The 25,025-nt window shown below is 41.6% G+C and overlaps 1 protein-coding gene across 2 annotated transcripts in view; it reads right to left on the bottom strand.

The window, feature by feature from the left end:
• Positions 1-17,186, bottom strand: part of STARD7 (StAR related lipid transfer domain containing 7) — a 28,908-nt gene extending 11,722 nt beyond the window's left edge. Inside the window, exons 1-6 of one of the 2 annotated variants that reach the window (XM_038561380.1) lie at positions 16,380-17,186; positions 6,929-7,137; positions 6,520-6,569; positions 4,849-4,959; positions 4,686-4,768; positions 4,088-4,187 (exon numbers count right to left, since the gene is read on the bottom strand). In XM_038561380.1, the coding sequence (XP_038417308.1) occupies positions 4,088-4,187; positions 4,686-4,768; positions 4,849-4,959; positions 6,520-6,569; positions 6,929-7,137; positions 16,380-16,699 (873 nt within the window). In that variant the 5' untranslated portion in view covers positions 16,700-17,186. The remainder of the gene's footprint in view (positions 1-4,087; positions 4,188-4,685; positions 4,769-4,848; positions 4,960-6,519; positions 6,570-6,928; positions 7,138-16,379) is intronic. The other variant, XM_038561379.1, reaches the window with a different exon arrangement.
• Between the last annotated feature and the right edge of the window lie 7,839 nt (positions 17,187-25,025).

Genomic DNA, 25,025 nt, shown 5'->3' with positions numbered 1-25,025 from the left:
CTCCACTCTGAAATAGGAATTTAAAGTATTCAAGTGCACTTAGGATTTATCTTTGAAACAAATAAGTAACATTTATTACTTAGTTCTAGCTTCTATAAAGGCCTAAAAACAATGAGCAAGCCAATAGCTATGAGTACTCCTAGAAGCCAAATTCTGGTATTTACTTTTAAAGATTTATTTTATTTCATTTTATTTTTTAAGATGTATTTATTTGAGAGAGAGGGAGAGAGATAATCTCAAGTAGACTCTTTGCTGAGCACAGAGTCCGACACAGGGCTAAATCTCATGACTCTGAGATCATATCAACAGTCGGACACTTAATCAACTAAGCCACCTAGGCGCCCCTAAAGATTTGATTTTTAGCAATCTCTACTCCCAACATGGTGCTTGAATTTACAATCCTGAGATCAAGAGTTGGTATGTTCCACCAAAGCCTGGTATTTACAAGACATTTTCTTAAAAGGAACTAGGGCTCCCAAAAGAAATGCTAATTTCCAGGCTTATAGCTAAAACTACGTAAGATGAACCTGGAACATCTTATGAAGTCAGAAAACAAAAGAACCCCTGAGGTCAAATCAAAGGGACTCAAGACAACTAAGAGGACTCCTAATGGCCAAAACTGGGACAATTTAAGTATCCCTAAGAATAATTATAATGGATTAAAACTAACCAAACTTGTTAAAAACAGAAATATCTATATAAGTCTTCTATCAGTTCTTCTATAGCAAAGACTAAGGGTATGTGTTTAAAAACAAAAACAAAAACTTAATCTTTGTTTTAAACCAGAGGATCCATAGTTGAAAGAACCAATTCATTATTTTGAAACTCATAAGTAAAAGAAACAAATCAACCATTTCTCTTACTTAGTTCCCTTTCCTATGTAAACTATAGGAAAACAAACGGTGAGAAAATTTTTCCATAATGTATTTTAACTAGTAAGTGGAAATAAATGAAGAAACAATGAAGGAATTACAAAATCGGCATTTTGTTATACCCCTAAAGAAAGAATGAATCTAAAAAAAAATCTAAAAAAAAAAAAGGAAAGAATGAATCTGAGTAATAACCAATCATTTCTAAATTCAACAGACACCACTTGCCTTCTAATAAAGTGGTCTTGCCCAAAACTACCAACCAACCCGAATCTGTTTAAGCCTCAGGTTTGAATAGTAACTACCAATACCCAGGAAATACAGGATGGGGAGACAAAAGAACATGCTGAATGACACTATGGATACTATGGAGATGCAATCACCAAAATCCACAACTAAGAACCCTGCTTTTTCAACAAATACAATGGCAAAAAAAAAAAAAGGAGAGGAAACTTACTGACTTCAAAAGACTCAAGAGAGAGTATGAACAAATTTCATGTCTGGATTATATTTGGGTCCTGGCTCAAACCCAACTACAAAAAAAATCCATAGACTATCAGGAAAATTCAAACTCTTAACTAGATTTTTTGTTACTAGAGATTATTAGGACACTAAGTTATGTTTTCAAAAATCTCTATTCTTTTTGAGATAAACACTGAAGTATCTAAAGAAGAAGAATTCTATGGGTTCTTTCATAGCAAAGCTAGAAACTGCTTCAAAATAATCAGGAGAGTAGGAAAAGTGACAAGAAAGGATATAGATAAAACAAGTTTGGCCATGAGTTGATCACTGCTGGACCTGGGGATGGATACAGGAGGTTCATGATACCATTCTTTCTACTTCTCTCTCTTTTACACACATTTCAAATTTTCCATAATAAAAAGTAAAACCACATAAAATACTATACCTTGGCTCAAGGCTCTACTTTTCATCTAGCAGTACAAATGCAGCTGCCTGGTTTTCAAGTACTCTGTACACAGTCAATGTAATTTATGACTCCTCCCTAATCTCAATCTTCCTTTCTAAATGGGGAGTCTCTGAACACATTCATGGCTCATTCCTGTCTTCCTCTTTGATAAATCATGTCCTCTGCCTCCAGGACACTTCCTATTTTCTCCTCTATCCAGTCTGCCTTTTCTCAAGACCCAACTCAAATCTTACCTTTTTCATAAGACCTCGCCACAAATATACTGAGAAAATATACATAATTGTTCCCCCATCTCAGCTGGAAGAAATTATTTTTTTTTGTTTTTTGTTTTTTGTTGGAAGAAATTATTTTTTAAAAAAAGAAACCCATTAATGGAAAAAAGAAATACCCATTAGTGGAAAACAAAATTAATTTAGTCCATTGTGTGTGATCAATTAAAAAAAAAAAAGAATACATAGATAGAAATCATCTGAGTGTAAGCATATTTTATGAGACTTTAGTTACAGAAGTATATATGAATGTGTGTGTAGGAGGCTGAGAAAGAAAATAAATAAATTTTATTTATTATTCATGAGATACACATACATACAAAGGGACAGAGAGAGAGAGGGAGGGAGGCAGGCAGGCAGGCAGGCAGAGACACAGGCAGAGGGAGAAGCAGGCTCCATGCAGGGAACCTGACATGGGATTCGATCCCAGGTCTTCAGGATCACGCTCTGGGCTGAAGGCAGCACTAAACCGCTGAGCCACCCAGGCTGCCCTGAAAGAAATTATTTATTGAGTCCCTACTAGAGGCAACACACTTTGGTGCTAAACAATGCCTCAGCTGCTTCATGGTCAGTTTCTAAAGGCAGCAATGCTGGAACTCAAGTAAGTTTTTTTCAAATAAGAAACATACGGACAACGTTCAAATTTCAAAAGCATAAAGGAAAAAAGTGAGGCCTAAGTCTGCCTCCCATACTGTCTTCAGCCTGACCCAGGCTCCCCTTCCTAAAGGGGATTAGCCATGGACAGTAGAGCCTTGCTTCTTCCTATCTTCTAAAACAGGACTTTCAAACATCTTTAATATACTGTAAATAATCCTTTTTACATTGCAACCAGTTCTCTCTCAGCCTCCTACACACACATTCATATATACTTATGTAACGAAAGTCTCATAAAATATGCTTACACTCAGATGATTTCTATCTATGTATTCTTTTTCTTTTTTTAAACTGATCACACACAACGGACTAAATTAATTTTGTTTTCCACTAATGGGTAGCAATCCAAGGTTTGAAAAATGCTGCTCTAAAAATAGTACGCAAGTAAATACACAGATCTCCCAATTAAAAAAAGGGGCAAACACCACATTGACTGAAAGAAGCCACTATTTCTGTCATATTTAAAGTCCCATTTCAGGCAGTATAAATAGAACTTGTTGAAAACAAAACCACACTAAAGCACACAGCTCACACAGCTCAAAAACAAAAATAATAGGGAGAAACAAAGCCTTTAATTATAAAGTGAAATACAACTAAAAACAGCAACCACTGGAATCAATATGAAAACTCAATAGAGATTTGGCTAAAACAACAACAAAAAACACTTCCTAAGTTGAAAAATATATTCTTCTCAAAGAAAGGTCACAGAATTTTAAAGAAGGCTGAGAGCATTAGTCTCAGCCATCTTACAGATAAGGAAACAATTCCAGAAAGATTTTAAGTGTTCTGCCCAGTGGTGAAATTTTGATGGAAAAGGTGCTCCCTTCAGTTCCTAAAGAATGCTAAGGGGGCACCTGGGTGGCTCAGTGGTTGAGCATCTGCCTTTGGCTCAGGTCATGATCCTAGAGTCCTGGGATGGAGTCCTGCACTGAGCTCCCTGCAGGGGGCCTGCTTCTCCCTCTGCCTATGTCTCTGTCTCTGCCTCTCTCTGTATGTGTCTCTCATGAATAAACATACATAAAATCTAAAAAAAAAAAAAAAAAAAAAAAAAAAGAATGCTAAGGACAGACCATTGTCTTCTGTCTCTCACACAAACAGGAGCCAGTGGGTCATCAGTACTTTGTCCTGGGAGATCTAGGCATATCACCCTAAAGCAGTGGTTCCCAAACCAGGAGCATCAGCTTCACCTGGGAACTTCTCACAAATGAGAATTCTTGGGCCATACCCCAGCAATGTTATCAAGCTCCAGTGGACTCTAATGCATGCTGAGTTTGAGAACCACTGCCCTTCCCAGTTCAGACAAAAGGCATTCCTTGAGAAAATTCCAAAGCCACTACACATCATCTCTTCAATGACTTAAAACTCACCTCATCAAATGACTTGTGGGGACGGATAACCATCTGGGATTCATATGATCTGACCCTTACAAATTCTGGAGACTCTGGAACACTAGGGTGCTCCACAGCACTGGTAAGGAGAAAAATTAAGGAAACTCTTAGTAATGTCTACATGTTAAAAACAAAAAACAAAAAACAAAAAACAGCATGAGAGCTAAAAAGGAAAATCTAAAAAGCTGGCTCTAATTTTTAAAACAGGAGTCACTAAAATGAATGAATAAAACTAAGTTCTAAAAACAAAGTGAGTTTCTTTGGTGATTCCTGGCTTTCTAGGCTTCACGTTGAAGAAGAGAGCATTTCTTTCTTTTTTTTTTTTAATTATCAACTTAAGGAACTAAACAAAAAGCTTAATGAAAAGCTTATATCCCCCCCCCCCCAAAGAAAAGCTTATATCCCTTCAATCTCCCTAGACTATGGTCACCAGTCATAGCCCACTCATGTTCTAGTTGGGATGGATGGGGTCCTAGCATCACTCATAATAGCACTTAAAACATGTAAACTCCCACCAGACATATATGAAAGACACAGCTAAAGGAACTCAGCAGGAGCCACAGGTAACTACACATACCGTGACACCAACACCATCACGTTGTTTTCCTGATCCACGCTATACCGTCGAACATAAACATAATCCCGGGAGTACATTGGATACTAAAGCAAAGAATAGGCAGAATTAGTGTTCTGCCCCACACGGATGTGATGAAAGTAAGAAGAGTAGTAAAAATACTCACAGGAAAATGGGTTACCCAGTGAAGAACCTCAGAACCACTAACCACATCCCTCTCAATTACTTCCAGCTTGATTACCAGGGCATCCCACTTTTTTCTATACTCTGTATCCAGCTGCAGAAAGAGAAAAGACTATGGAAGACCCAAGAAATCCAAAACAAAGCTGCAGAAGACTTCTCCAGACGCTTGGACCTCTGACCCAAGGACCTTATTCTGAAACAGTAACCTGACCTAAAAGCAGCAAAGTGTGAAAGATACGGCTGTGTATACTACAGGTAAGTCTTTTAAAATCCTTTGTTAGGGGCAGCCCGAGTGGCTCAGCAGTTTAGCGTCTGCCTTCGGCGCAGGGTGTGATCCTGAAGTCCCCGGATCAAGTCCCACATTGGGCTCCCTGCATGGAACCTGCTTCTCCCTCTGCCTGTGTCTCTGCCTTGCTCTCTCTCTGTGTCTCTCATGAATAAATAAACAAAATCTTTAAAAAAAAAATCCTTTGTTATAGGCCCATAGCATTATACCTTGAAAATATAATCTTATTAAAAAATAAGACAAAGCAAAGAAAAACTTAAGAAAAAAAATATTGTGATAGATATGTCTGGGAAAAATACAATAGATAATGATATAATGTGTAAGGGCAAAACAATTTTTTAAAGTTTTAAACAGGGGCGCCTGGGTGGCTCAGCAGTTGGGTGCCTGTCTTCAGCCCAGGGCCTGATCCTGGAGACCCGGGATCAAGTCCCACATCGGGCTCCCCTTGGGAAGCCTGCTTCTCCCTCTGCCTGTGTCTCTCATGAATAAAAGTATGAGCAGATACCTCACACAAAGAAATACAAGTATCATGTTTTTTAATTTCAGCATTGACTAATAAGTAGGGAATTTCAAAATAAGACATATCGTACACATCCAAACCCAACAAAAATTCAATATAAATTCAGTGTGTGGGGGGAAGTGTGCACTTACATCTTACTAGTGAAAGCCTGACAAAACAGTGAACAATCCAGGAAGGAAAATAATTTTTTTATAGAACTCTGGGTGATCCCATCTCCCCTTTTCATTCATTTCTCCCCAAGGAGGAAAGAGTCTTTGAATAGATACTCTTCATCTTTACTAAATAAAAATATCTTCACTGGGGATGTTCCAGATTACTAAATCCTGACTGGAACTGTACTGAAAAGGAATATGCTATAAAGGACATCACTGGGTCAACAGATAAAAAACCAGAATACAAACAGAAGGTTATAACCTAAGAGCTGCATGCAACATGTTAAATTTATAAACTTTGATAATGATACCATGGTTAAGAGAACATGTCTAGTTTTAGGAAATATACATTGAAGGATTCTGGAATAAAGGGCCACATATGTAATTTACCCTTAAACTATTTGGGGAAAAATAACTATAAACCCTTATAAAATATACTAAAGCATTCAAATACATCCCTATATTTAATCTTCCCAATAGCCCTATGAGAGAACAGAATTGATCTCATCCCCACTGCACAAAGAGTAGTAAGTCCAATGTTTACCCAGATGCTATCTGACATGAGATGAAGGGTACAAAGATAGATGGATGTACTGAAGCCAATGTCTTCTGAGTTGAAGAAATTATTCATGTGGACAGTGGTAAGTGGATTTCTAGGCTTAGAAGCTCCAAAACTGGGAAGAAAAATTTACTCACCTGAACATTGAAGAACTGCCGGGGTGTCACATCTGTGTAGGTTCCAAAAACTAGAATGTCAAGAAAGAACAAGAGATGTTTGCCACACCTTCATCGCTCACCTTATTTCTATCACTTAACTGTATTTTAATTTTAGAGTACTGACAGAATTTAAAGGCAGATTCAGAAACTAGACGTCACATTGGGGGAGCAAAGTAAGACAAAGACAACCTACAGTAAAGAATAGTAATGAAGACGCTGAGATGCTTATCATCTGGGAGAAAAACAAAAACAAAAAACAGGAAACCATGGCAAATTTTCTGAGCAACAACCAGAACAAAAGGTTTAGAGAGTATGAAGAACAAAAGTCCTGCACATCTGGGAAAGGACATCATAGAACACACCTGCAAGGCAGCCAAGCTGGGCTCACCTCTGTACTGGTAAAGGTGGGTGCCTGTAATAGGACGCCGCCAGAGCTTGAAGTGTTTCTTATCCATCACCATTTCCCATGGCTGTTCTTTGCCCCCTGAATCTTCAGTCCCTTCTGTCTGGGATTTTGGTTCTGGAGGGTGGCGTTCAACTCCAGAGCGCTGAAACATATGTGACATTTCCTCCAACCGTTTCATCTCATCAATAGATCTGCAAAGGAGAAAAACAAAGGTACAGGTGGCTGTAGTCAATCTCATGAAATGAAATGTCCACACAATGAATTGTATAAAAATGGTATGCGTTTTGGGATGCCTGGGTGGCTCGGTGGTTGAGCTTTTGCCTTTGGCTCAGGTTGTGATCCTGGGGTCCTGGGACCGAGTCCCACATTGAGCTCCCTGCGTGGAGCCTGCTTCTTCTGCCTATATCTCTGCCTCTCATGAATAAACAAACATGATTTTCATCATCCCCCCCCTCGCAAAACCTATACCCATCAGCAGTCACTCCCCAGTCGTGTCTCCCCATAAACCTCTGACACCAACTAATCTATTTTGTCTCTATGAACTTGCCTATTTTGGACAATTCATATAAAGAGAATTATGCAATATATAGTCTAGTGTCTTAGCATATTTTTCAAGGTTGATTCATGGTATACACTTTGTTCCTTCTTTTTTTGACTATTTCACTGAATGGATATATCATATTTTGTTTATCCATTCATCAGGTGATGGGCATTTAGGTTGTTTTTACTTTTTAGCCATTATGAATAATAATGCTATGAACATTTGTGTTACCAGTTTTCATGTAGACACAGGTTTTCAGTTCTCTTGAGTAGGTTCCTAGGAGTGGATCAGCTGGGTGATGGCAACTGTTTAACCTTTTGAGGAAGTACCAAAATATTTTCCAAAGCAGCTGCACCATCTTATAGTCAAACCAACAATGTATGAGGGTTCCAACTGCTTCACATCCTTGCCAACACTTGTTATTAGACAATAACTATCTCTCTGATTCTAGCAGTTCTAGTGGGTGTGAGAAGTAGATCTCATTGTGGTCTTTGATTTGTATTTCACCAATGACTAATGACACTGGCATATTTTCCAGTGCTTATTGGCCATCTGTGTACTTAATTTGGAGAAATATCTATTGAAATCTTTGCCTATTTTTAAATTGGATTGTCTTTTTATTACTAAATTGTAAGAGTGTTTATATATTCTGAATAATGGTCCCTTATCAGATATGATTTATAAATATTTTCTCTTGGGATGCCTGGGTGGCTCAGTGGTTGAGCCTTTGGCTCAGGGCGTGATCCTAGAGTCCCGAAATCGAGTCCCACACTGGGCTTCCTGCATGGAGCCTGCTTCTCCCTCTGCCTGTGTCTCTGCTTCTCTCTGTGTGTTTTTCATGAATAAGTAAATAAAATCTTTAAAAAATATTTTTTCTCTCATTCTGTGGGTTGTCTTTTCACTTTTTTGATAGTGACCTTTGATAAACAAGTCTTTAATTTTGATGAAGTCTAATTCATCTACATTTTCTTTGAGTGCTTATGTTTCTTGTGTTACAGCTAAGAAACCATCACATTTCCTAATCTAAAGTCATAAGGACTTATGACTATATTTTCTTCTAAGAATTTCTTAAGATTTTATTTATTTATTCATGGCAGACACAGAGAGAGGCAGAGGCACAGGCAGAGGGTGAAGCAGGCTTCCTGTGAGGAGCCCGATGGGAGACTCAATCCCAGGACCCCAGGATTACACCCAGAGCCGGAGGCAGACACTCAATCACTGAGCAACCCAGGTTCTCCTCTTCTAAGAGTTTTAGTATTAGTTAACAGTTTGATCCATTTAGAGTTCATTTTTGTATGTGGTGTGAGCTAGGGGATCTAAACATTTTGCATGTGCATTTCTACTTGTCCCAGTGCCATTTGAGTCTGGGTGGCTCAACAGTTGAGCGTCTGCCTTTGACTCAGGGCATGATCCCAAGCTCCCCGGATTGAATCCCGTGTCGGGCTTCCTGCATGGAGCCTGCTTCTCCCTCCCTCCCTCCCTCTCTCTCTCTCTCTCCTGCTTCTCTCTTTCTCTCTCAGTCTCTCATGAATAAATATTTTAAAGAAAAAAAATGAAGACTGTTCTTGGGACACCTGGGTGACTTAGCAGTTGAGTGTCTGTCTGCCTTTGGCTCAGGGTGTGATCCCATGGTCCTGGGATCGAGTCCCACATCAGGTTCCCCGCATGGAGCCTGCCTCTCCCTCTGCGTCTGCCTCTTTCTGTGCCTCTCATGAACAAATAAATAAAATCTTTTTTAAAAAAATAAAGGTTTTTCTAAACTCTCGATTTTATTCCAACAATTTAAATATCTTAAATATCTATCCTTATGCTAGTACCATATCATCTGAACTAGTATAGCTTAGTAGTAAGTTTTCAAATCAGGAAGAGTCAGTCCCCCAATTTGATGTCCTTTTTCAAGACAGTTTTGACCATTTCAGGTCTTTTCCATTTCCATGTAAGTATTAGGATTAGCTTGTCGATTTGCACAAGGTAGTGTGCTAAGATTCTGATAGCGATTGTGTTGAATTTATAAATAAGTTTGATTAGTACTGTTATCTTTACAATATTGTCTTCCAACAAATGAACAGAGATCTTCTCATTTATATGCTTTAAAATTTCTTGCAATGGTCTTTTATAGTTTTCAGCAAGGACGTGGAATGCAATGTTGAAGGGAAGTGATAAGAGCACACATCTTTGTCTTATTCCTGATATTAGGGGAAAAGCTTTCAGGCTTTCACCATTAAACTATGTGTTAGCAAAACAAAAAAAACAAAACAAAACAAAAACTATGTGTTAGCTGTGTTTTTTGTAGATGCCCCTTACCAAATTGAGGAAGTTTCCTTCTATCCCTAGTTGTTGAATACTTTTATTTTATCATGAAAGGAGACTGAACTGTCAAAAGCTTTTCTCCATGTACTGAGATGATCATGTGGGGTTTTTTTGTCCTTTATTCTATTAGCATGTTGTAGTGTTTACTACAACATCATTTTTATATGATAACTAACCATATTCTCCTGAAATAAATGCCACCGTTCCTGTTCCTTTCTATGTTACTGGATTCCACCTGTTAGTATTTTGTTCTGAACAGCATAAAGCTTTAAAACATTTGAGATAATACCATGTATATGCTTTTGTGTCATTATGTATCATTTAGGGACATATACATATTTATAAAGACATAGAAAGGAATGAAATGCAACAAATTGAGATAGATAATCTGGGAGACATAAGAGATTTCAACTGGACAAGGGCACAGAGGAGGCTTTAACTATAATATTTTATTTCTTAAACACAATTGTATTTGGGGGTTCTTGGGTGGCTTAGTTGGTTAAGAAACCAACTCCTGGTTTTAGCTAAGGTCATGACCTCAGCATCCTGAGATGGGAGCTCTGTGGGGGCTCTGCCAGAGCAGACAGTCTGCTTAGGATTCTTTCACCTGGCTGCTCTCTATTTCCTTCTCAAATAAATATCTTTTAAAAATATCTAACTGCATTTGTAACATTCACATTAAAGTCTTTTTATATAACTGAAACATTTTAAGTTTGTTTTTTTTTTTTTTTTTTAAAGAAAGTGTGAGGAGGTGGGCAGAGGGAGAGTTGGCTTAATTGACTGAGCCACCTAGGCACCAACAAGGCATGTTTAAAAAATTATAAAATGTTTCAGAGGTGCCTGAGTGGCTTAGTTGGTTAAGCACTGGACTCCTGATTTCAGCTCAGGTCATGATCTCAGGGTCCTGAGATCAAGTCCCATATGGGCTCCTCACTGAATGTGGAACCTGGTTAACATTCTTTCTTCCTCTCCCTCTGCCCACACCCTTGTGCATGCACATGCATGCACATCCTTGCTCTCAAATACATAAAATCTTAAAAACAAAAACAAACAAACAAAACCCATAGATTGTATTTTCCCCTTAACTTTTAAATAGTGGATAGGAAAGAAAGCTTGTTGGCCCTCTGTATCATATACAATGCTTCTGCTCTTCAAGACTGAAGAAAATACCAACTACTAATACATTTTGTCTGAAATGCCCACTCCTCTTTAACCTTCAAAAAACATAAGGTTCAAGGTTAACTTCCAGGCAGAGTTAACCATATACATTTACTTCTATTCCTATGCAGACACATATTCTATTATATTATGCTTACCTTATCTTTATATCTGCCTTCATTACTGAACTATGAATCCCCTAATATCCCAGAATCAGATCCTAGCAAGTACCTGGTAAACACCAGGCACTCAAATGTTTACTGAATAAATTAAGTATGAAAGTAGGCCCCAACAATTCAAATTCTTATTAAAAGACAACAGTAGTACATTACTTTAAAACTCAAAAATTGAAAAGTTATATTAAAGTTATATTCAAAGTTATACGATGAAAAGTTCAGAGCAATCCAAAGTGATGATGACTGTAAAGATCTGTGTTCCAGTCCTGGCTCTGCCAACTGGCTATGTGATCTTATGAAAATCATCTTACCTGTAAGGCCCTCCCTTTTCCACCTATAAAGTTAAGACATTATTTCCTGAAGGTTTCTATTAGCTCTAAAATTCCATTTCTGAATTTTAAACTTTGTACTTAGATAAAAATATTTATATAGGGAACATTTTGTTGTTTTGACAGCCCAAAATCTTTTCATATTTGAGAGAATCCCAAGTAGGTGGGATAGAGCCCCCTCTCAAGTCCTAGCAGTTAGAGCATGACACCTAATTTAAGTGAGGTTAATTAGACACTTCTAGTAGAGGATATGAATCATGAGGAAATAATAAAAGGCACAAGATCTTTTGGAGATTATTCTCCATGATCTTGAAGGAGCTGAGTGTCCAACAGTGCAATCAATCCAGGGAAAACAAAACCAGGGATGCCTAGGTGGCTCAGCAGTTAACCATCTGCCTTCAGCTCAGGGGGTGATCCTGGAGCCCCAGGATCGAGTCCCACATCAGGCTCCCTGCATGGAGCCTGCTTCTCCCTCCACCTATGTCTCTGCCTCCCTCTCTGTGTGTCTCTCACGAATAAATAAAATCTTATTAAAAAACAAACAAACAGCAACACTGACCTAAGGAGATTATTCCTACAGCAGGTCTTGGCCAACCTGTATTCTGACCTTCTTGTCAATGCCCTGAGTGACATAACACCTTTAATTAATCCCTTTGATCAATGTCTTTTGGCTTAAGTTAAGAACCCTAGCCAGTATAATTTATACTGATGTCCTGATGAAAAAAGTTTAACTATATTTTCAAATTTTTAATTTGAATTAAAAATTGCAAAACAGGATTCACTGCTACCACTGCAAATGCATAGAAATGGGGAAGGAACTTTACAGTAGACAATAAGATCTTTCAGGAGAAAGCAAAAGCAAAACCACAGCTAGACTTGCTCAGAACAATTCAGGCATACAGGGAACCAGTTATGACACTTTTCTGGACTAGCAAGGCATTCTTCAATAAAAATTAAGCACCACCCGTGAATGTCATTCTTATCACAAAATGAAGGGCAGAAATGCCTTATTAAAAGTACATCAGAAGCTCATAAAATTACACTGTAATAAGATTTCAAGAAAATTAAACTATATGACTATATGCAATATTTTTAATGGCCGTCTAAGGTGGTACAGAGCTTCTGATCCATTGCTTAATCAACCTCTCCTATATAATTAAAGGTCACTAGGTGGCCTTGATTAAAATTATGAGACCAAGTCTCCAGAGGAGGAGAAAAATGTCGTGTGAAGGCACGACATTCATTCTTGAAATAGCACAATCTAAATGCTGGTGCAAGACTGCAGCATGAAATGCAAATGATTCTTGCCCCCATATTCAACAATCTCTGAAAGATCTCAACTTCGAAATGCTGACATGCAGACATAATTAGCACACAGGTGCCCAAAGTCTCTATCATATATGTGAAGGAAGGAAAACCTCTCACCATACATCTCTTTAGCCTGCTGTGCCAAATCTTGTTTGGACAGGGTGGGTGTCTAAACTTTGTTATCTAAGAGACTTAACAAGTAGTAAGAAAGGACAAAAGAGATTATTCCCAAAATAGTAACAGCAGATTAGTAAGAGGATCAAGAAAAGACAGCCAATGCTTCTCTTTCTCCAAAACTAAAGTCATTTCAACAGATGAAAAAGGCTGGGCTGAGAGGTATGAAAACTGAAGGCATAAAACTATTAAAACAAAGTAATAAGTATAACCAGATTTGGCTAATGTAGGAGATCCTGCCCTCAGTAGAGTTTGATACAAAGGTCCAAGATTATTCAAATGAAGCCATTCCTGTAATTAGTAATTTCAGTAAAAAACAAAAACAAAAACAAAACTGCATTTCATATGATCCCTTCCATAAATTCCAAATTACTGTTAAAGTCAAAGACTTTTATTATAACTGTCAAGAGACAAAAGAAATATAAGACATCAGCTGATTCACTGCAATTCTGAGCCAACTGGTTAATGGTAAAATAATGAAGACAATGTCAAAAAATTCAAATCAAATTTTACGTAGTTCTGATCATCTAAGAACGGTATGTCAGTAAAAAGAAATCTTCAAGTGACAGTGACAAAAAGAAAAAGGACTTTTTGTTAATCATATATCTAATACTGAAAAGTTAAAATTGTTCTAAATGCTTTGAGAAACAAAACTGGGAAACTGAACAATTTTCTTTATGAAACTTTACTGGCACTTATTTACTCAAATTTCTGGAGCAATGGACTGTAACTTTTTTAAACAGAGGAGGGGTTAATGGAACATTTTCCCCTAGCCTTTCATATTTCTTAACTTCCTTCCTCTTTTTGTTCCTGTAATTTTTTTTTAATGTTCCAAAGCAATAAAAAATTACTACTGTATTTTTCCATAAGATCTGCTGTGGGCTCACAGAATAAGTGATTCTACACCAAAAACAGTGATTGAAAAGTTATTTTGTTTGACTTGTATAAATGAAACCAATTGGGTAAAAATGCTAGACCAAGCATTTAAAAGACCTGATTTCTGCACCTGGCCCCCATCAGTCAAAATCACTTTGTACAAGTTACTTCTTTTTCTCAAATTTTCTTGCTGTTGCTAGAAAAATGAGATTCTATTTGTTAAGATGTTCTTAAGCACAAGAGAACTGAAAGCAAGGTTAGTCCTTTTCCTTCTAAATAGAAACTTAAATAATATAAGAAAAAACACATACCATGTTAAATCACACATTCAAAGAGAATACAAGAACAAGATGGTACAGAAACAGCACAAGAAGAACCAAATGCTGTGATTTAGAGGCCATGGGACAATCATGCTCTTCTTCCATTATACAATGAAAAAAAATGTACTTGTCCCGAGGCACATTCAACTGTACTCCATTATGGAAGCCACTCAATATCCTTTCACTAGAGCAAACAAAATCTAAGATGTACTAAACTAGCTATGACAAAACTCAGCAGTGGCTCCTTTAAAGCAAATTGAATACTTAACAAAGAAAGTTAACCCGAATCCAGAATACTTTATTCAATAAAATAAAATACAAAATATTAGAAATATGAGAAATCTACAGAACCACTTTACAAACAAGATGTAGTTGAACAGAGTATTTGTCTCTATAGCAAGACAACAAACATTTGTAAAAAATCCTCAAAATGGATACCTTCGTCAAGTTTTAAGTATATGACTGAATTCAGGCATGAACTGGAAAATGAAGTGCTAAATGAAAGCCTTTACTAAATAACAACTCTGGAGGGCCAAAAAAGCATCTTAAGTGTTCTGACTGACCTTAAGTCTAAGTTTATGAAATTCCCAAGTGAGTTAACAGCAATACTTCTTCAGGAGTTGGATTAGAATCAAAAATGTTTCAACTGTCCCCAGGTTTCAGAGACAGCCCAAAGAAGACAGAGAGGAAAACAGAATGAATACAGGGCCTGGTCAACTGGTCTCTCTGTCTGCCTCAGTGAGTAGTGACTACTGGCTCAAATGTTTATCACATTCATCTTTTACCTTGTTTTCTTCTCTGGCTCCCACTAATGGAAGACCTACTAAACCGAGGCTCCAGGATATATTGTCCATAAAAACACATGAAGTAGGCCAAAGAATGTCATCTACCACCTAGGCCCCTAAATTTCCACCCCAAAACATCTTCCCTCTCTTTTGCATCAAATAATTTGCCCCTTTCTGGTCTTTCTCTTTCCTAAATAGATCCAACTGGGAATTTTCCTTTCAAATATGACTACTGTGGAACATGAGTATATCATCTCACGAAATCAAGCAGTTAATTGATCAAATCTCAAATTCAACCAGTTAATTGATAATTTCTTAATTTAAAAGTTTTCCTTCCATAAATTAATTTCTCATACCTGAGATTGTTTCATTTGACCAATGGACAAGCTGCAACAGAATACTAACAGAAATTAGGTACACTACCTATCATCCTTTATTAGCTTAACATTTTTGTGAATAAGATTGCTGTTATAATTTTAAATTGCATTTATATCCTCAAGGTGGACATTCAGTGACTAGGAAATTTTCTTATTATACTAATGTAGGAATCAAAACCACAGTCTAGGGCCAAGCATCTATTTTTGTAAATAAAGTTTTATTGGGAAACAAAAATTTAAGGGAGAGAGGGAGAGCAGTTTAGGAAAATCAGAGATACTGTGAAGTGAAAGCTAAATCAAATCAGAGCTAAATCTCTAAGATTACTTGAAAACTGTTACGGGCTCAGATTTAAAACCATATATTAACAAATTCAATCAGTGGTACTGCATTTTTTCACACAGAAGTTTTGATGATGATGACAGCGTGATTTCAGAGCCTAATGAAACAGTATTCCCTAAGTTCTAGCTAAAGCAGCAGAAAATTGACCTAATTTTTGCAGGTTAAAATGTCTGGGGGCTCCTGGTTTGTCTGAGGAAGACCAACCCCTTCCAGCCTCATTATTCTGCCACAAGAGTCACGGTAACAAAAGAACTCTCCTGGCGTTTCTCGTGAAATCCCATTTGGAACGAAGTATTTTGTAATTGCATAATCATACCCTTAGGTCAAATTTAAAATCTGCTTTGAGCTTGCACCTTTCGGGATGAGTTAAAAGATCTCGTGAACAAAAGGTTAAATGCCTTCAGCACCTTATTTATTTTTTACAACGTTATTTCTTCCGTGTCATGCCCTCTATTCAAAGTCTTCCCTCCTACACTAACCTATACTTCGTTATTTCTAACCCGACACGTGAAATTAACACAGAGGCAATAAACACACACACACACACACACACACACACACACACACACACACGTCGTCTGCTAAAGCAGGATCAAGTGACCGCACCGCCACTTCCAAGTACCACCCGGTAAACGGGAGACACCGAGCCAAAAGCAGGCCCCTGGGTTCGACGTGCCACCCTCCGGACCGGCCCGGCCCCCGCCCCAGCGAACCCGAACCACCTCGCCTCCGGTCTCACCTCTGCAACTCCTCCTCCTGGATCCTCTCCTCGTCCCACACGAACACGCCCGCGAGCGCCGCCATCAAGGCAGAGGCATGGCCAGGGCGGCCGCGCAGCCGGCGCCAGAGGCGTCCGAGGAGGACGCGGCGCGAGCTCTCCGAGTAGAGGCGGCCGTACAGCTGCGCGATCTGCTGCGCGCGCCGCACGCGCAGGCCCGTCACAAAGCGGCACTGATTGGCCAGCAGAGCGAGCAGGCCCCCGCCCCGCGCCCCCGCGCGCCCAGCCGCCGCCGCGCCCGCCAGCCAGGCGGCCAGGGCCGGCGGCCTCCGCAGGAACATGCCTGCGCGCGCCCCGGCCGGACCCCCTTGCCCCGCCCCCTGCGCCCGCCGCGCGCCCGGAGGCCAACTAGGCCTCCCTCACGGGGCCGAAGGAACGATCCCGGGAAGCGCGGGCGGCCTGACGCCCAGTGCCCCTAACTGGCCGGCCCCGAACTCCTCTCACGGTCTAACAGGCTTTCCATCTATCTCTGCAGCAACCGCTGAGGAAGAATCCCCTCTGCGGAGAGAGTCGGTCATGGCACAGCCGCGGGGGTGGCCCCGCAACCGCTGCAAGGGGCGTTCCTAGGCTCGGGCCGCGAACCCGGTGGGCCGGCGGCCGGTCAGCCCTGTTGGCCCCCCCTGCCTCCTTGGCGTCCTCAAGCCGGCGCCAGGGTTCGTGCTGGAGCGCTCCTGAGAAGCAGTGAGGTGGGCGGCCCAGCTGCGGCAGCAGGTGAGGTCCCGGGTGTTCCGTGTCCACCACATGCGCTGCCCGCCTACAACCTACCCCCTTCACGGACGCCCGGGCCCTGATTGGGCGCGGCCCGGACTCCTCGGTGCTGATTGGCGCTGCCAAGGGCCCGTCACCGCTCCTTCCCGCCCCTCCGCGCAGCGTGCCGGACCCCTAAGCTAGCAAGGTAGGTGGCGCAGCAGAGAGCCAGTCAAGGGCGCCTCACAGAGTGACCCACAGACCCTGCCGCCGCCGCCATCATCTTCCGGCCACCCGACCCCACCCCGCTGAGGGGTGCCACCAAGTGCCAGTTAGGTTCCTGCGCGGTGCTCAGTTGGTCCGAGAGGCGGGAGAGCGTCGTCTCTTTCAGTACTTTGAATGAAGAGCGGGCTGGGGTCTCAGCATTGTCTCTGCCGGGTGCTGAGGGTGTCCAGGTTGGGGGAGTGGGAGGGGGCTGGACGGTGTGGACGCCCTGGTGAGTGGGAGACCCTGCGGAAGCCCAGAAGTAGCTACGGTCGAGACCTTCGTCCATCTCTCCCGGGCTGGCTCTCGCGGAAGCGCCCCAATTACCCACGGTACAGAGCCGGGCTCCGAGGGTGGGCGTCAGCACTCGCTAGAGCGGGCCGTCGCGGCATCCTTAGAGCCCAGGACACTTTACCGAGACCTAGGTGGGCAGGTGGCCTGTCGCAGGCCGGAAATGAGGAAGCCTCGTGGTAAAAGGGTAGCAGAATGCCAGTTCGACTGGTGGCTGTCCCATTCCCTTTGACTCAAAGGTGCCAGCGGAAGGGTGAACAGGTTTCCTGAAACCTACTTGCACCACCGATGAAGGACATTAAACTATTATTATTCTGTACCCAATCTCATTAAAATCAAACTGTTGGAGGTCTAGTAGGAAAACCTTACACTAAATTGTTTCCTTAATTTTTTTACATCCATATTAAGTGCCTTAGGGACAAGAAAAAAAATACTGGAAAAGGATGTCTTGAACAAAAGGGGTTGTGCTCATTCCAACACTGCGTTTAGAAATTTAACTGTAGCTATTTGAGCAATTGTAGATGTTCTTAATAAACGGTGTTTCTCCAAAAAGAAAAAAATTAAGCTTTACTAGAAGCTGAAATTTAGATCTATCCTATCCAGACTGTCTGATTTTACTCTGGGAATTCGTATTGATATTTAGTTTTCCTTGAAAGCAAGTAAGGAGAAGGGGAATATAACAGAAAATAGTATTTGAAGCTTTGATGAGTCAGGCTTTTTTCAGTGATGGCCAGGAGGGAGGTATGGGGAAAGAAGATGAACTTTCCTACTGTCTTGCTTCCCTTGATTAAAAGCTTAGCACTTGTACTCCGTTTGTTTTATTTCTGTTTTTGTTTTATCAAAATGTATTCTCAGGAACTCCAGCCAAGCCCCTCTAATCTGGCCATTTTTCTCCATCTCTACGCCTCTTTTCCTTCAGTACATAAACACAAGTCCATCTTCAAAAAAGCTTTGAAAAAGAAAAGACTTTTAGGGACACCTGGGTGGCTCAGCGGTTGCATCTGCCTTTGGCTCAGGGTGTAATCCTGGAGTCCCAGGATCGGGTCCCACATCGGGCTCATTGCATGGAGCCTGCTTCTCCCTCTGCCTGTCTCTCATGAATACATAAATAAAATCTTAAAAAAAAAAAAAAAAAGACTTTGAGTTCCTCTTTCCAGATACCACTTTTTTTTCCTTTAGCACTTAGAATTTTTTTTTTTGTTTTTGTTTTTAAAGATTAATTTATTCACGAGAGACACAGAGAGGCAGAGATATAGGCAGAGGGAGACAGAGAGGCAGAGACATAGGCAGAGGGAGAAGCAGGCTCCCTGTGGGGAGCCCAGTGCAAGGAGGGAGGGAAGGAGGACTAGATCCCGGAACTCCAGGATCACACCCTGAGCCGAAGGCAGACGTTCAACCACTGAGCCACCCAGGTGTCCCTGATTTTGTTTTTTTAAAGGATGGCATAAATATGCTTGCTACCTCCATTTCTGTACCCACTTATCAATTCTTCCTTTTTAGAATTTTATAAATCAGTTTCTTCTACACCATTCTCTCTTCTACTTTTTTGTCTAGGCCCTAACAGCATTCTGTAGCCTGACCTCCCAATCTATTATCAACAAACTGCTTTTGCTTGTGTATACCCAGAACAAATTGAAAAACTTTATTCCCTTTGTATATTTGACCCAAATTCTTCATCATGAGCTTGTAAGTTAGGTTCTGCCATTCAGACCCATCAAAGTTGAGTAGGCCCAGCAATAATTCCTAGTAAGATAGAAGTAGTACATCCAGAATTGGGTATGAACAGGATCAGAGGCACAAGTAAACTAGGTGGCCTAGACATCCATATCTCCTACCATTTGTGGACCAGTGTCTCTCCATCAGCTCATAGGTATAGCTGCAATAGGAAATGGGGTCATTTATGACCAGCTGACAGAGGAAGGAAAAAAGCAATACTTGATTTGCAGTTGGTCAGAATGGTTTGTGGGTGCAAGCAGAAAATGAACTGTGGCTGTACTATAGCCTTACGTTGAGGTGATCTTGAAAGACAGTGGCCAGGGTAATTCTCCCAATAGATAAATCCTCTCAGTGGGTACACCTGGCCATTCACTTTGTGTGGAAAGAAATGTAGCTATAGAATATACACAGACTCATGGCACTAGCAGTTGGCTTGGCTGTTTGATTGGGGACCTGCTAGGAGAAAGATGAGAAAGATGAAGGACGAGAAGGTCTGGGAGAGAGGGTTGAAGTATGCAGATGCCCACCAGAGAGTATTTACCATGAAAGAGGCACTAAACAACCAAGTAGAAAGAATGACTCACCAATTGATGTCAGCCAGATGTGACCAGCTACCTCAGTACCAGTACAATGGGCATGTAAATGGAGTAGCCGTGGTAGCAGGGATGGGAGTAATACGTGGACTCAAGAGCATGGGCTCCCACTCACAGAAGCTGATGCCACTGCTGAATGCCCAGCCTTGTGGCAATGAATCCAATGCTGAACCCCCCAAATGGCAGTATTTCTCAAGGAGAGCAACTAAGTACTAAGTATCTACTACATTAGATACTTTCCATCCTGGAAATGGCATCAATTTATGTTAGCTGGCATTTGCCACATTCTAGGTGTAGTTTGCCTTCTTCCACTTGCAGGGCCTCAGCCAGCACCAATATCTTCAGTGTTGACTGAGTGTTTGACCCACTGACCTAGGATCCCAGATAACACTGTATCAGATCAAAGGACCCACTGCACAACAAAGGAGGCATGACAGTGCACATGACCATGGGATCCACTGGCCATATTACATTCTGTACCATCCAGATGCCAACAAGAACAGAAGGAATGGCTTGTGAAGGCATAGCTGAGGTTCCAGCACAGAGATGCTGCCAGCTAAGGATGGGGTACCACCTTCCATGGCACAGTGTACATTCAATTCGACAGTCAATATGGTGCTATGTCCCAATAAGCATAGATAGGCCCAGGGAGCAAAGGTTGGAGGTAGGAGTGACTTCACTTACCATTAACCCCAGTGATTCCATTTGGGTATTTCTGTCACTGCAGCTCTGAGCTTTGAGAGTTTTGAGGTCCTGGTTCCCAAAGTGCAAGTATTTTCATCAAAAGTTATAGCAAAAATCCCATTGCACTTTAATTTATAAGTGCCATGGAGCACTTTGGGCTCTTGATGCCAAGGGACCAGCAGGCAAGAAGCAGGAATCACCATCCTGACAGCAGTAATTGACCCTGATTATCAGGAAGAGCAAGGACTGCAGTTACACAATGGGAGCAAAGAGGAAGATGTTTTTGGCACCCAAACAGTCCTGCTGGCTGTCTGTTACACCCTTGCTCAATTTTTATAGAAAACAGAGAAGTGTAGCAGCCATGGCCTGAAAAGGACATGGTGACCAAGCACTCAGCAGAGGTGCTTCCTGAGGGTGAGAAGCATCTAAAATGGATGGTAGAGGAAGGAAGATGATGATATCAGTTGAGGCCTCAAGACCAGCTATAGTAGTAGGAAATGTGGCTCATTCCATTAACCATCCACTTCCCCCAGAAAAATCAAGCTGCTCCCAAAACTTAAATAAAAAAGTGATCTGAGTAGTAGGCCTAAGGAATATTAGACACCATGATATGCCATCCAGGTCCACCTTCAGGACTGAAGGGCTTCTTGCCTCTAGCTACATTGAGTATTGCTGCCAAACAACCCTTAGTTACCAGCCCTTTTCAGGAATTTTCCCTCAGATGATAGAGCTTACTCACCCAAGGGAACACCTTCCTATCTGGGGACAGCATGTATATGATGACTAACTGAAGCTAGCCTATAAAGGCCTGGTCTCCCCACCCCAATTCTGGACAATTCAAAAGGCCATCCCAGCCTCAGAACTTTGGGGAGTCAGCTAAGGTCTTTGTGGAGATGACTTTCCACCCTACCTTCTCCCTGTGACCAAGACTACTTCCTTCCCTTCCTCCATAGGTGTTGAACATGAGAGCACCCCAAATACCTTACATGCTAGTCTTCATCTCTCAGTCTGCTGCCCAGGGAACCCAGCTTGAAAAAGACTCTCATCAAGCTCAAAGTGCTATGAGCACTGCATACTCCCCTCCAGCTGCTTTTCTCGGATATCCCTTAGCAGATGTCCTTGCCCTCTGACCTGACCTCCCTTACGCAGGCTCTAGGTCCTACACTGGACATCATCTCCCAATTTGGGGATCTGATGAAATTAGGAAGCACCCATATATTGACTTAGCAAGATATGTAAAAATCATTTCTCAGGCATTACTGAGGATAGGTATTCCCCAGAGAGTTAAATGGGCCCACCATGAGTTAATTAGGCTTTGATGCCCATGCCTTGGCCCCTTTTCCCCAAGTACTTGAAAAGTAAGTTGTCTGAGTCTGTTGCAAACCCTGGATGCCAACTGTCAAGCCATGAGGTAGCAGTAATTGCCTATAACCCAAAGCTCTATTCATCTGTTATTCAGAATGGAAAGTGTTAACAACATTCATCCTTATACTCATCCACATTTGCAATCTTTTCCTAGCAGGCAGCTTCCCCTCATTCACAACCTAGAATAATTCATGAAAGCATCTGTTTTTGTCATCAAGGATAGGGTTCTATATGAAACCACCAGGCCAAAAACACTTCAGGTCAACTCTTCCAGAACCAGAGCAAAATCCTTTGGATAAAAGAGACATCCCAGTCCTTAAACAAGAGATTAGTGTGAGCCTAGGGTTCCTGTTGGCCATCTTCACTACCTTTGGGGAGAGACTGCCTGAGCTCATGATGAGCAGAACAACACGCACACACACACAGATGATGTCTTGACATCATCATCTGAGCACCTGGATCCAGCCAAGTCACCTTTTCAGTTATGGGAAACAATAAATTCTACTTAAGATAGTTCTGCGTTAAGAGCTCTGTATCCTACAGCTTTAAGTATTCTGACAATACCTTTGCATTCTGGGACCTCAGGGGCTGGGTCCATCCACCTTATCACTCCCCTCCAGTGGGTTATCGCCACTGCTCAAAACACTAACTTGTTGTTCCCCAAAGCCTGTCTCTTTCTTTCCTGCTTTCACACTCTCTCATTATTCTCTCATGACAGCCTACTCATTCTTTAAGTCTCTTCCCCTTCATGAAGCCTTCCTAGACCATTAGAGTCTCAAGGGGCATCAAGTACCCTTATCAGGTCTCTGCCTTAAAGATCTCTTCTTTCCTGACAGCTGGACTGGAAGGCCCTCAAGGGCAAGGATTGTATATGTTAATACATTTGCATCCTTCAAAAGCACATTGTGTTCATTGTATTTGGTGAGTGAACACTGCTTAAAAAAATATGACCCCCTGGCCCTAATAAATTTATAATGTAAAAAACAAGACAAAGCCTGTCTACATAATAGTGGGTTCAAGTGAACATATGCACAAATTTCTCTCACCACTCTACTAGAGCTCAACACAGCAAACAGGTGGGAAAGAATCAATCAGGGACAGCCTTCCCCTTTTTTAAAACAAAACCACTCACCACCCCAAGGTTATTTCAGAAGGAAACTCCCTGCCAATAATGATGGCACTAGAAATTCAGGTGGGAGAACCCCAAGAGGATGGTAAAACCAACATGGAGGGCTGAGCTAGTGTCTAGTCAGAACTCACCATGAAGGGAAGATCCTTTACAGGGATAGCTGCCATTTTTGCTAGAGACAAAAAGAACAGGAAGCTTCCAAACAGGGCTGCCTGTAGGCCCTGTGCCTTCAGCCCCATTCTCAGAGCCATGCAACCCCTTAAAAAAGATGGAACCACAGATGTCTCTTTGAAGGTTTTTCATTACCAAACCTAGACATATGGTTTGGATGAGGGGCTTTTTTTTTTTTTTTTAAGATTTTTTATTATTTATTCATGAGAGACAGAGAGAGAGAAAGAGAGGCAGAGACACAGGCAGAGGGAGCAGCAGACTCCATGCAGGGAGCCCGATGTGGGACTCGATCCCAGGTCTCCAGGATCATGCCCTGGGCCAAAGGCAGGCGCTAAACTGCTGAGCCACCCAGGATCCCGGGTGAGGGGCTTCTATCTCTCGAACTCATCTTACAAAGCCCCTCACCATCTGCTGTGTGTTTTCCCACTTAGCTGAGTGGGCAGAATAGGCCAACATAAATCCTTCAGCTTTGAGACCACTGAAATCTCTCACAAGGAACCTGCCTCCTCCCCCTGGCCACAGCAGCAAAGCCATTTTCCCCAAAGTGAGGAACTGCTATCTTAATTCTCCAAGTATGTTCCTAACAAAGTGCCTTTACTTTAGGAACACCATTCAAAGAGGAGACATTCACTCCCTTCCGTGCACCTCCCATCGCCCATTAAAATGCCACTCCCATAAAAAAAATGCAGGGGAGAAGATTGTAGGGTTTTTGAAACCAAGGACCAAAATGTTTATTAGTTCTTTGTCTCCCCACGGAACCTTGAGATCTGTGAATTTAGTGGTTGATGGAGTGGACATCTGTGGGTAAGAGGTCAGCTGAAGATTCTCTAGTTATTTTAAGAAAATAACTTGCTCTTCCCCAAGATGCAACCACCTCTTCCTCCGTTCCCCAGCATTCTCTCCTTGCTGCTCTTCACACCCTGCATCTTCTCATCCTGATGTCATGAGACATCAAGCCTGGTGGGGCCAAAAGGGACTGCTTTCTTCTTCCCCTTCTGCCAGCTTCCAGGCCTCCACACCACTTCCCGTTTCCCATACCCACAGACTCTTCCACTTAGCATGAGGCTGAGCCTCCTTCACACTGTCAGCAGTCTTTAATCCTGGGTCCCTTTCTCTTCTCAAAACCCCATCCGGGATTCCCCACTGCTAATAGTGCCTTAAATGGGCCCCTTTCACCTTTCTAACTTCTTCTCTCACGACATTCTGGCCTCCAGTTGTGCTGCTGTAGCTATTCCTTCAGGGTGAGTTCTCCACACCCTACCTCCAAACTCTCACAATAAGCCTGGCTCAATGCTTCCTCCTCCATGAAGCCTTTCATAATCACTCAGGTCACAGCCAGCCTCCCCTCTGGGCACCGCACTTTCCCCGACTGTTCATTAGACCACTTACTTCACTGCCTTTTTGTGAACAAGTCCATCTCCTGAACTAAGAATATAAAATCCTTGGAGACAGGGCCGCTGGTCATCACGTTTCTTCTCGTGGTGCCTAATGGTACCTTATGTATAACTCAAGGTGCCATTTGTAAATGTCTGAAATGAAATGAAAGAACACATTCCTAGCTCTCAAGAAAGATGTATACTCTTCCAAAGAAAAAAAGAACACCTGAATGGGCTGCTCCTCAAAGGGAGCCCTAAGCTCTTTTATTGTGCTGTCTGGGGCCCAGTGTGTCGGCTGAGTGAAGGAAAGTAGGTGACCATGTGAGGCATG

The sequence above is a fragment of the Canis lupus genome, chromosome 17, assembly GCF_011100685.1.
Source record: "Canis lupus familiaris isolate Mischka breed German Shepherd chromosome 17, alternate assembly UU_Cfam_GSD_1.0, whole genome shotgun sequence".
In the NCBI taxonomy this organism is placed as follows: domain Eukaryota; kingdom Metazoa; phylum Chordata; class Mammalia; order Carnivora; family Canidae; genus Canis; species Canis lupus.
Note: the sequence above shows the minus strand (reverse complement) of the source record. Positions and strands in the feature narration are given on the sequence as shown.